The 12,728-nt window shown below is 36.7% G+C and overlaps 1 protein-coding gene and 1 long non-coding RNA gene across 2 annotated transcripts; both read left to right on the top strand.

Moving 5' to 3' along the window:
- Nucleotides 1-801: 801 nt before the first annotated feature.
- Nucleotides 802-3,678, top strand: LOC117342468. Its single transcript, XR_004535867.1, has 3 exons — nucleotides 802-888; nucleotides 1,979-2,060; nucleotides 3,584-3,678. It is a non-coding gene; the product is annotated as an uncharacterized LOC117342468 (long non-coding RNA).
- A 7,043-nt stretch (nucleotides 3,679-10,721) lies between these two features.
- On the top strand, nucleotides 10,722-12,136 carry LOC117342467. The gene is made up of 2 exons (XM_033904633.1): nucleotides 10,722-10,860; nucleotides 11,149-12,136. The coding sequence occupies exons 1-2, from the start codon at nucleotides 10,751-10,753 to the stop codon at nucleotides 11,393-11,395; spliced, it is 357 nt and encodes a 118-aa protein (XP_033760524.1). The 5' UTR covers nucleotides 10,722-10,750; the 3' UTR covers nucleotides 11,396-12,136.
- Nucleotides 12,137-12,728: the final 592 nt, after the last annotated feature.

Raw genomic sequence — 12,728 nt, 5'->3', positions numbered from 1 at the left:
GCCTTAAACACAAAGCAACGCAAGCAAATCCAAATATTGAATATCAATTGTTACATCGAGCCGTGTGTGGTTAATTTCGCGATTTCGATACATAATCTATACGCGTGGTTGTAATTTTTGCTATTGAGTCACCTTCGTTTGTAGTTAGAGTATACTCAAATTATTATCAAAATAATAAAAGTGGGGGGATTTTCGCGATCAAAAAGGATCCGCGTAATTAGCATAAATTTCTCCCTCACGTAAACTTCCTCTTTTACAGTATAAAATTAAGACTTAGGAAATATAACCAAAAATGTAAAATTACAATTAGACTATAGGACAATTACAAGGTTAATAAGACCAGGGTGGTAGCGATGAACCCTGCGCTCGATCAAACTTTCCTTACACTTGAAAAAAACCCACATAAATACTGAAAATAAAATTATAATAGAAGTCTTTCTGAAATTATTGAACACATTTTAAATCATGTATCAGATTTATCAAGTATTTGAGCATGAGTTTCACGAATATGGGACCTTGTGGGGGGGGGGGGGGGGGGGGGGGGGGGGGGCACTTCCTTGTGTTCTGGAAGGGAAAGCGTCTTCCGTTTCATCGACGACATCCGCCATGTAGGAGAATTTATTTCGGGTAATATGTGTTACAGGTACAAGTCCTTCTCAGCTGCCTATTGAGTCGGGGCGCATATCCGTCGGCACATAACGATGAAGGGGAGACACCATTACATATGGCCGCGAAGAACAATTTCAAAGGAGTCTGTAAGAAACTTTTAGAGAACGGTGCCTGGCCAAACGTCAGAAACAGAAGAGGGCAGCTACCATTCTACACAGCTTTTGATAACAGAAATGATGAAATTGCGTCCATGCTTATACTTCACATGAAGAACTATGAGTAAGTTTTACCCGGAGAAGATAACACGAAATTTGCTTTTCATCCCTATAATCGAGAAAGACATTTTACTAAAGAAAAAAAATGTTTTCAATCTATAAAAAGTAGAGAAATCTCGCACATAAACATTACCATTGTTAAGCAACTTTATCTTATGATTGAATCTATAAACACGTTTGTTAACCTTGATTTTATATACACATATGTTGACATTGATTTTATACACACATATGTTGACATTGATTTTACATACACGTGTGTTGGCATTGATTTTATACACAGATATGTTGACATTGATTTTATATACACGTGTGGAAACATTGATTTTATATACACACGTGTGTTGACATTAATTTTATATGCACGTGTGTTGACATTGACTTTATATACACGTGTTTGACATTGATTTTAGATACACGTGTGTTGATATTGCTTTTAAATCTAATATCAAAAATTATGAATTTAATTGAATGTATCGTCCCATCCAGATTTTGACATTTATTTCGTGCTCTGTTGAATATCCTTCTTTGCCTTCTGGGTGTCAACAATTCATATCCTAGGCATCACCGACGCCGAGATAGTTTTAGAAGGACGATACAGCTGTGTGATGTCCCTAACATCACTGACGAGTCCTAGAAGGACGATACAGCTGTATGATGTCCCTAACATCACTGACAAGTCCCAGAAGGACGATACATCTGTTTGATGTCGCTATCATCACTGACGAGTCCTAGAAGGATGCTACAGCTGTTTGATGTCTTTCAAGTCACAGACGAGTCCTAGAAAGACGATACAGCTGTGTGATGTCCCTAACATCACTGACGAGACCTTGAAGGACGAAACAGCTGTTTGATATCCCTAGCATCACTGGCGAGTCCTAGAAGGACAAAACAGCTGTTTGATGTCCTTAACATCACTAACGAGTCCTAGAAGGACCAAGCAGCTTTTTGATGTCCCTAACATCAGCTGTATGATGTGGTTTCATTTTTTCTGTTTTCAATTCTCAATTTATGTTGAGTTGTGTGTTTTTAAACCACCCTTGCTTAATGTTTCACCTTTAATGAACTGATGATATGAATTTTTTTTTATTTAGAGTACGGGCGATGTTTTCAAGTTCTGGACAAAATAAATCAGAATTCAGCTTCAACGATCTGCTACGATCTGAAAAAATGGAGGTTTGTTAATTACATAAACAAAATATTTTTCACAGTTATATTTTGTTTTGAACAAGCTTCCAAGATAACATTCCGATTTGCATACTGTTACTCTATCTGTCTTTTGCTGCAAAACGCTTCTAGACTAGATCAGCAGAGCAGATTAATGCAATTGTAATTGATTTAATGACTTCAAGTTATGACCCTTTTGATACGATGAAGTAGGCCGGATAAAAAAAATACAGGTAGATTTTAATCTTACTTTGATATATAGGATTTTGGCCGTTTCTGATCTTTAATGGTACAGAAGGCCATATTAAGTACCCCCCCCCCCCCCCCCCCCCCCACCCCCCCCCCCCCCCCCCCCCCCCCCCCCCCCCTTTTTATAGTTTTAGAGAAAATGGGTTTGGCGTAACAAGAAAGTTCAAATTCCTTGCAGGCATTCTTGAACTAAATTTTATTTGGAGGCAGACTTGAACTAAATTTGATATCAAGGTATATTAGAACTAAATTTGATCTTGAGGCGTGCTTGAACTAAATTTGATCTCAAGCATTTAAGAACTAAATTTGATCTCGAGGCATACTTGAACTAGGTTTTTCCCGAGGCATTCAAGAACTAAATTTGATCTCGAGGCATACTTGAACTAAATTTGATCTCGAGGCATACTTGAACTAAATTTTGTCTCCTGTATTAATGTCTTAAGGGAACTAATTATATAAATGTTAAAAACAAACCTTTCAATGCGATTAAGGATTAAAAAACAACTAATGTGTCAATATTACTCCAGGCCCTTAAAGAGCAGTATAGTAGAACCCACTAGAGTGTTTTCCATCGACCTAAATTATTCTTGTTCAATACGGATAGACTGACTTAGTCAAAATTTGGCCAGGTGCATTAATGGGCAATTAGATTTCAATTTTCTATTAAGAGCGATGGTACCAAAAAGATGAAGTGGAAGTTAGTCTTACGAATTCTTCTAATTCTGTAGCATTCTACCAAAGTGGTGAACTGGGGAAAAGGATTGAAATTTGTTTAAAAGGACCAGCACGATGGGGGCATATTGTCAGGATGAAGCTGAGAAACTAAAAAAAGAAACATGTAATAATGTATAGTAAATGTATTGGCTCCCTGGCACAGAAATATTTGTTATATTGCTAAAAAGGAAATCCTTTTCGCGGCAGTCGTTGATATACCCGTGTTAGTGAAGCAGACCTTCATGGCATGTATTCGTTGAGTTTATAACTTAACCGATAATAAAGTTTCGGAGTTAGTTTCTCAATTTCGTTTACAATACTTGATTAGTAGTCCTGGTTTATATGGTAAACATTTGTTTTTTTCTTCATTGTTCTTAACAGAGGTCTGTGAAGGCAGTACTCTGAATTGTAGATTTGTTTTAGGTAATTTTTCTGTTTCCTAACGGACGTCTCTGAGGTCTTCTTGAACTGAAGATTCGTTTTCGGTTATTTAATTGTTTTCTAACAGAACTCTGTGAGGATCATTCTGAACTGTAGATTTGACATTTTCTTTCATTATTTATTTACAGAAAACAGTAATGTCTGTCCTGAACTGTATGATAGATCTGATTGGTACAGACGGGAAAGCTAATATCTTCTTCCACGTTCTAGAGAGCGATGAAAATGGGCATAGTCCAGTCCATCTGAATTTCGAAATAACAGACAAATCACCCTTCCAAATAATTGCAAAAAGCGAGAACAAAGTGAGTTTACTAATATATACACAACTCGATATATTGGTTGAGAAAGCCAAACATGACTAATGTATTGTAAGAAGTGACCACTATTTAGGTGTATCTATGTATGCATGTCTCACAGAGGTCTGACAGAGGATAGCTGTGGTGTATCTATGTATGTCTCACAGAGTTCTGACAGAGGATAGCTGTGGTGTAGTTATGTATGTCTCAAAGAGGTCTGACAGATGCTAGCTGTAGTGTATCTATGTATGTCTCACATAGATCTGACAGAGGATAGCTGTGGTGTATCTATGTATGTATGTCTCACAGAGGTCTGACAGAGGATAGTTGTGGTGTATCTATGTATGTCTCACAGAGGTCTGACAGAGGATAGCTGTGGTGTATCTATGTATGTCTCACAGAGTTCTGACAGAGGATAGCTGTGGTGTAGTTATGTATGTCTCAAAGAGGTCTGACAGATGCTAGCTGTAGTGTATCTATGTATGTCTCACAGAGATCTGACAGAGGATAGCTGTGGTGTATCTATGTATGTCTCACAGAGGTCTGACAGAGGATAGCTGTGGTGTATCTATGTATGTCTCACAGAGGTCTGACATAGGATAACTGCGGTGTATCTATGTCTCACAGAGCTCTGACAGAGGATAGCTGTGGTGTATCTATGGATGTATGTCTCACAGAGGTCTGACAGAGGATAGCTGTTGTGTATCTATGTATGTCTCACAGAGGTCTGACAGAGGATGGCTGTGGTGTATATATGTATGTCTCACAGAGGTCTGATAGAGGATACCTGTGGTGTATCTACAATGTATGTCTCACAGAGGTCTGACAGAGGATAGCTGTGGTATATCTATGTATGATGTTTCACAGAGGTCTGACAGAGGATGGCTGTGGTGTATATATGCATGTATCAGAGGTCTGACAGAGGATAGCTGTGGTGTATATATGCATGTATCAGAGGTCTGACAGAGGATAGCTTTGGTGTAAATGCGTATGCCACGATGTTTTTTTACCATTTCAATGTTACGATGTTTGTACAGTGTTAGAGGAAAGATGTTTGTACGGTATTAATGTTACAATGATTATACAATTTTAACGTTACGATGTTTGTACAGTATTTATGTTACGATGTTTGTACAGTATTAATGTTATGATGATTGTACAGTATTTATGTTACGATGTTTGTACAGTATTAATGTTACGATGTTTGTACAGTATTTATGTTACGATGTTTGTACAGTATTAATGTTACGATGTGTGTACAGTATTAATGTTACGATGCTTGTACAGTATTAATGTTACGATGTTTGGACAGTGTTAATGGTACGATGTTTGTAAAATGTTGACGTTACGATGATTGTACAATGTTAACGTTACGATGTTTGTACAGTGTAAATGTTACGATGTTTGGACAATGGCAATGTTACGATGTTTTGACATTTCAGACGATAGTTAACCACGACGTCATGAGACTACTTATACGAAGGAAATGGAAACACTTCGCGAGAATGCGCTTTCTGTGAGTACTGTCTAATACACTCCGTGAGAAAGATATTGAGGACTGCAATTAAGACTGTTTATAGTTACAACAAAATTCATTAGTTTTACTGACGTCATAATGTGCAATAACAAAATATACACGGTAGTTAATTTCAGAGTTTAATTATGATGACATCCCTTGGAAGCCCTGTGTTTATCACTCTGACAAATTTGGAGTGTCTCCACCTCCTACGGGCGACATATAGGCATTACTATGTCGGCGGCGTCGTCAGAACAGAGGTTTCTATGCGATTTCCATTTGGCCGATTAAATTCACAACTTCCTTACCAAAAGTGCTTGCTTGGTATTGCTTTTCAGGTACGAAGGTCAAGGTCACTGTTGCTAAAAATTGAAAAAAAAAACCTTTGTTATTTGAGTTCATTAAACTCAATTTTTATGCATTTTTGTTTCTTATCACAAGTGCGTGCAGGGATTGCTTTTAACTTGTCCAAAGGTTAAAGGTCAAAGTTACTTTAAATATAAATTCTGTTTCCTTGCAATAACTATTGTAATCACCCAACTTTCTGCGCAGGCGACACATTCACTTGCCACAGGGAACAGAATGTTGTCAGAGGGATGAAACCTTCTACCAACATTATATACCTTATGTTATAATCTATTTCAGAAGAGTACCTATATTTAACGGTTTTTAACTTCACCTGTTACCTGTTCTACCTGAGAAATTTCAGACTGGTGTGTGTTGATTTGTACTAATAGTAAGGTATCATATTTTCATGAAAATGTCTAGGTTATTGATTTTACATTATTTTTTTTCATTATTTGTATTTTTGTTTAATATTTAATATTTACTTACGTATATGTCTTTTATTGAAAGAGTAATATAACATGTAGTTTGTCTATGCTTTACATGCATTGATCCTGGAATCTTAAAGATAGGGATAAGATAAAACTGGCTAACTGGTTTGCTCTTGTTTTACTAAACAAAGACATGTCTTTATTCTATTGTTTGGGAAACATACCTTAACCATCATCTCGCTCAGGAGGTCCCTTTCTGAACTTACGCGCTTTTCACTTTAAATTCTACTCTTTGAACCCCCCTTCAATCATCCTCTCGTTTTCCTACTTAAGATATACGAAACAAATATAAACGGAGTCTATTGTCTTTTGTGTTAGTTTAACGTCACGATATTCTATTTCCAGTATAAATGCAGTCTTCTTCACGTTCACGCTATTTTGTGTGGCTTTCTCTGCCATCACTGCGGCCAAGACTGACAACCCCCTGGTATATGACGATCACCTGGACAGGGCACGTGCAGTATGTGAGGTTCTCAGTGTGATCGCCGCCGTCATAACGCTTTTCCAGGAAATCCATCATATAATCAAGTAATATGTTAAACTGCTTCATTCGTCCAACAATCTATTACAAAGCGTTTAAGAATTGATATATTGAAAGTATATTCTATATCTCCGTCAAATAGTAATCATGGTCAAGATTGAAAAAGGATTGACTTTTCTGATTACGAAAGTTACAAATTTCAGCTTAAAATCACTTCGTTGTGTATAAAAGAGATTCATTGATTATATATTAACATATTATCAATTGAAAATATGTTTAAACTTGAAATTTAAATGGTGAGTGCAATTTATTTATTTATTGTTTTTTTTTTTCAAATTGATCCTTAGCCGCTTACGCAATCATTAGTATGTTTATTTATCATATAAATCATGTCCTGTTTCTTCCTTTGTGTATACAGTCGATCCGAGTTATTGTCCAATAAAGTTAATCGTCATATTATTTATTCAGTATTTGGAATTTGTTCCCAAATGATAATGTTTTCACAATTTATTAGAAATAATGTTAAATTCAAAAGAAGAAGTCTTCGACTGTTTTTGTTTATTTTAATTCCGCGGACACACGTGAAAACAGTTTCTGGTACATCCGGGCTACTTTCCAAGGAACTACCGTCTAAAATCAGTCCTGTGCGTCGGTAATTAAGATGTTTTTCCACGAAACGTTTGAGGGTCGTCGTCAATAACACTGTCCTGGTTACGTTGTTATCATTGTTTGTCAATTCCCTAAGAATAGCCTCGTCATTTGCAATTGTCTCGCGTGTAGTTAAATGAGACTCAATTTCGATGTATAAATGTATTGTTGTATCAGATGTTTATAATACATTGTTGTTAATGTTTAACAGACACAAACTTGAGTATTTCAAAGAGAAATCTAACTACCTGGAATTGGCGTCATCATTGTTCTTACTTATCCTGATCCCGCTCCGCTTTACAAACAACAGCAACCAATGGCAAATACACTCTGTGGTATTCCTCTTATGGACTCTTCGTATATTCAAATATGCATCGGTGTTCAGGTAAATTTGATATACTGTAAAAATGATTATCTTGGTGCACTGAAATTTTAGCATATCATTGAATAAAAATTATGTACATTTACTGTTGATATTTTGTTAGAAACCGCTAAAATATGAGAGTAATGATGTTTTGATGTGAGACAGACAAGAGAGTAAGGATAGGAATTGGTGTTGCGAACTGTGGGGTTCGTATGATGAAAATCAGATTATTTCTGATAAGAAACTCATTTATGTATGTACATCGCTGACCTTTCCGAAACACCTGGTCTTATTCTCCTTTTACCTCGTGGGATGTCGATATTTTTTTTTTTGCTTCCTCTCCTATATACATCACTGGTTTGGTCTGGTTGAGTCTTGTTTAACGTCCTATCAATAGATATGGTCATTTAAGGACGGCCTTCTCTGCGTGCCAGATGTATACTTGTGATGAATATGTTCATGTTATGTCTCCTTGTGATAGCACGGAAGTGATGGTTGTTCTCATTTGCAGAGTAATTTTTTATTGCGTATATAAGGAATATAACGTAAGCGGGGTTGAAAGTTACACTTTTATATTCTATGACATAACACGTAATCATATTTTGTTGTTTATAATGTAGAAAAACAGAACGACCTTTTCCGTCACTTTTGTAGAAAAAATGTAGATAAATAGAACGACCTTTTCCGTCACTTTTGTAGACATACTGGAGCTTACGCGCAGATCCTGGTTCGAGTGATAATGAATGACTTCTTCCAGTTCATGGTGGTATTCGCTGTATTTCTAATGGTCTTCAGTGGGACGCTTCTCCTCGCCCTAAGAGGTGGCTCTCAATCAGTCGTTATAGATGATACAAGGTAAGTAAGTTCAGATATTCAATGGTTCTTGCTAAAATAACATTAGTAACTTTCAGTCAGTCAGAGTTTCTTGTTAATATAAGGTTAAAACTTTCAATCAGTTAGTCGTCGTTGCCAAAAACAAAGTTAGCAATCTTCAATGCTGTTATATTGAATATATCTTCATGTTATATATATACATATGTAATTATACTTCCTCCCTCCCCTCCCCACCCCCACACGCATACTCTAAAATGCCTCCAAACTTTATGATTCGACAGCACATAAAGCAACTGTTAAAAAGAATTAATAGTGTCAAATTATTTATCTGTTCTACAATCGTTAGAGATTGCAAGTTGTAGACTCTACTGGTGGATTTTAACCCGAGTTTCCTCTGGCACTGACAGAATTATGGGACATTCCATCATAAGGTCCCTGTCCGGTGGCATAGCAAGAGGAAACGCGAGTTAGTGAGCGTTCTTTTGAAAAAAAAAATAAAAAAAAAATATGAAAGGTTTTATTAACATGTTAAGCCTGTAGATTCACTAACGTGTCTTAGAATGACGTCACAGATTCGTGATACAGTTTAGCTCTACCGCATCAAAAGGTGTTAATATTTGATTCTACCATTCCCATTAACACCCAACAAGACAAACGTAACAACTTAAGCCTTGTTTCTCTTACAGTTCGTTCTGGGCAATCTTGTTTCTTGGCGTCCGGATACTAATAGAATCAGAGAAGGTCATAGAATACACAAGCATCGAGTATGTATTTCTTGTTTCCATTTTACTGTTTGGTGATACATATTCATGTGGATTCATTTTAAATCTTATTCTAAATGTGATATACCCTTTTGTGTCTTCACTAAAAATCATTTATGATTTGTCGTTTCCCTGCTGGTAGACTTTAATCCCCGAGATTTGTCGTTACCCTGCAGTAGGACTTACTTCCCCAATGTTTGGCGTTAACCTGCTGATGGACTGTAAGCCCCTAGCATTTTGAACGTAAAGACAAACATCGCGTGTTGGTCATGTGTTTGTGCGGAGTACCTTTATATTTGTGGATTGTTTTATAGGTGTTTCATCACAAATCCATAACATGCAATACAAGTTAACAAAATATCATCTTGCTGTACCTTATTTAGAGAGTTATTGCCCTTTGTTTATGTCTGTAGATAGTTACTGTTCTTTGTTCTGCTTTAAGGAGTTATTGCCCAATGTTTATTTTGTTAGAGTTGGTACCATTTGCTTTTGCATATAAAGAGTTATTGTCCTTTGTTTATATCTCCAGACAGTTATTACCCTTTGTTTATGTCTACATTTTTGTCCTTTGTGTTGAGGTACATGTATCTAGAGAGTCACATTAATTTGTTTATGTCTTTATTGTCCTTCGTTTATTTTTGTCTATATTCCAGAGAGTTATTGTCCGTTGTTCCTTAATCCAGAGAGTTGTTGACCTTTTATCTGAATCCAGAGAGCATTGATAATTGTTTCTGAATCCAGAGAATTATTAACAATTGTTTGCTTCTGTATCTAGAGTGTTATTTCCCTTTTTCTGTATCAAAAGAGTTATTGACTGCCGTTTCTGTATCTAGTGAGTATTTGACCGTTGTTTTTGTACTTAGAGAGTTTATGACCGTCGTATCTAGATCGTTATTGCCTTTTGTTTAATTCTGTATTCTGTGATGTCACCATTATGTCATCATCGGTACTCGATCAGGGATTTTAGTCTGCTCTTTTACATCTGGAATGTGACATAATGGCAAAATCGATTCCAGGGGTGTTTAGAGGGGAAATGAACGTAACCCTAGGAGTGTTGAAGGTGACGTCACATTATGATAAGATTCTGTGTTTCAGTGGCTGGAGCTGTTTTGTCGTGGTGCTGTTCCTGTTTTGCTGTATCGTGTTACTATTAAACCTACTGATCGCCCAGTTAAGTGACACATACAAACATATACATAATGATGCTCAAAGGGGGCTGGAGGTCAACCGAGCTTGGATCGTGGCCAGGATAGAGCTCAGGAGCATGTTAATTAAACGTGTAAGCTTGAATTCAAGGAAGTTTGATGTCTACGATGTTTTTTGTGTCAAGTGTCTGTTTTGTTGACATAATCGTTATCACGATTTCGTAATTTTGATACTAGTCTTAACCTTTATTCATGCATATCACAGTACCAGCTTTTCTATTGATATTTTTTAACAGAAAGTTGTCTTTTTAACTTTTTACTTAGAAACTGCGAGTAAAGTTTTTTCGAAAGAAAAAAAAAGTGAAGGATATCCACAAAGTACTGGAAAAATGGGAGTCACCTCCTTTACAAGAAATGAACAAGAATATGCAAAATATCGATGAATGCCTTGGAACTCATAAACTTAATCTGGTATCGGTGTCAGCTCGCCTGGCGAGACAAGAACGAACTCTCATCAGAATACAGTAAGTGTATTTAACAATAATAGCCCTTTGATAAGGTTGATACGTGGTTTTATTAATCTGAGAAACATATCTATTCACGTGACAGTAGAGCCCGCTTGCTTAAAGCTTCTGGCAGATCTAGAGTCTGAAATATTCCCGCGTAAATTTGTGTAACGATAAGGAGAGATGACTCTGAATCCTGGTATTGAGAAAGGGTGGCAACTCGTGATCAACATTTAATTGACTCTCGGTCTATTGGCAATATTTTGTTCAGGCGTTGCGTTTTAACTCTGAAGTTTTTACTTGCAGGGAAACGCTTGATGCGCTATCGAAGCGGATGGTTCCCGAATGGACAACTAACAATATCAACAATGAATTATCTGTTAATGAAGACGTCACTTCCTCGGGAATCAAAGACAACAAGCACGTTCAGGATGGCCATTTGTCAACGAAAGTCAACGAAAACGACCATGATCAAAGTGATACAGGAGATGTAGAAATCAAAGACAGTGACCAAGTGACATTTACGTTATTATCAACACCATTGGCTGTCTAAAGAATTGCCACCCTAGAAATGGTGGAGAGAGAAAGAGAGAGGTGAATAAAAGAAAGGAAAGAATAAAGGTCAAAGGTCTGGGATTCATTAAAATAAGTACAGCTTTTTGTATATTGTAAATATTATAATATATTCAAGGATAGGTTTCCCGATCTCTCCAGTTATTTTCCAGCTTTCATCTGATGTTGACGTTTTATCTTACTGTTGCTTATATGTTCTGGACAAGTAAATCGTTTTTGATGACTTGATATGGGTATTGAGACTCAAAGGACCGAGACATTATATTTGGTTTGAAATGAAAAGTGCTAGTTATTGGAATAGTGGTAACAATTATAGTATTCTAACATTTTCTGACATTTATCAGTACACTGCATCAAACTCAAACTCCTCATTCCATTTCTTCACCCCAGCACGTAGGTGATCGTGCTATAATGATGTTAAGTCTTTTGATACGCCCTCATTATTGGGAAATGATAAAAAAGAACAAATGAAAAAGGCTATGATGGTCTTTCTATCTGAAAATAAAAGAAAATGCTCGGGTGATGAGACCAGCCCTTAGTGCCTGGGTTTGGCAAGGTAAGGAAAGGTTTGGGAAGTTGAGGATTTAAAACAACAAGAATGTGCTTTGTAAAGATGTGGTATATTGGTATAACCCTGGGAGCAGCATGCAAAGCACACATATTTTGCAGCCATATGTTCACACTACCACATAAGGAAAGTTTATTACTGGGGGTATAACAGGGTAAGAGACTCGGGGAGGGGAGCATGAACGGCAGAGGCAAGTATGAATTGGCAGCACATGCCAATAGTTGCTTAGTTAAGAAATAATTAACGATGATTCGTGTATTATTGCAGGATATACAAAGATGACGAGGATGTTTTGCAATTAAATTATAACGAAGGCCGCAGAGTTATTAATTAAAATTGCAAAATATCCGAGTTTGAGTTGTAGATCCTGCAACAATACACGAGTCAAAGTTGATTATTTCTATTCTGTTTAGATCTGAGATCTACCTCTTCCTAAAAGAAAAACGGCAACGAAACCCCGGGAAATGTGTCGCTACATGGATGTTACAATTCACATGAAACGATAAGGCGCGCGTGCTAATTAAAATTAAAAAGCTGACGTCAATTCCAAACCGGTTCGATAACTTTCGGGGATGTCGGCTAGCAATTCATGTAGAAATGCTCTCCAAAGGTTACCTGTGGAAATATACCTTGCAACATAGTGTTAAGCAAAGTCTGCTCTGATTGGATAGAAATTAACGCTCTGCTTAATGTCTCCTTTATAAAATACACTGTCTCCGATGTTCAAACGTTTTGGCGCAGCCAT

This window comes from Pecten maximus, chromosome 14 (genome assembly GCF_902652985.1).
Source record: "Pecten maximus chromosome 14, xPecMax1.1, whole genome shotgun sequence".
NCBI classification, from domain to species: domain Eukaryota; kingdom Metazoa; phylum Mollusca; class Bivalvia; order Pectinida; family Pectinidae; genus Pecten; species Pecten maximus.
Note: the sequence above shows the minus strand (reverse complement) of the source record. Positions and strands in the feature narration are given on the sequence as shown.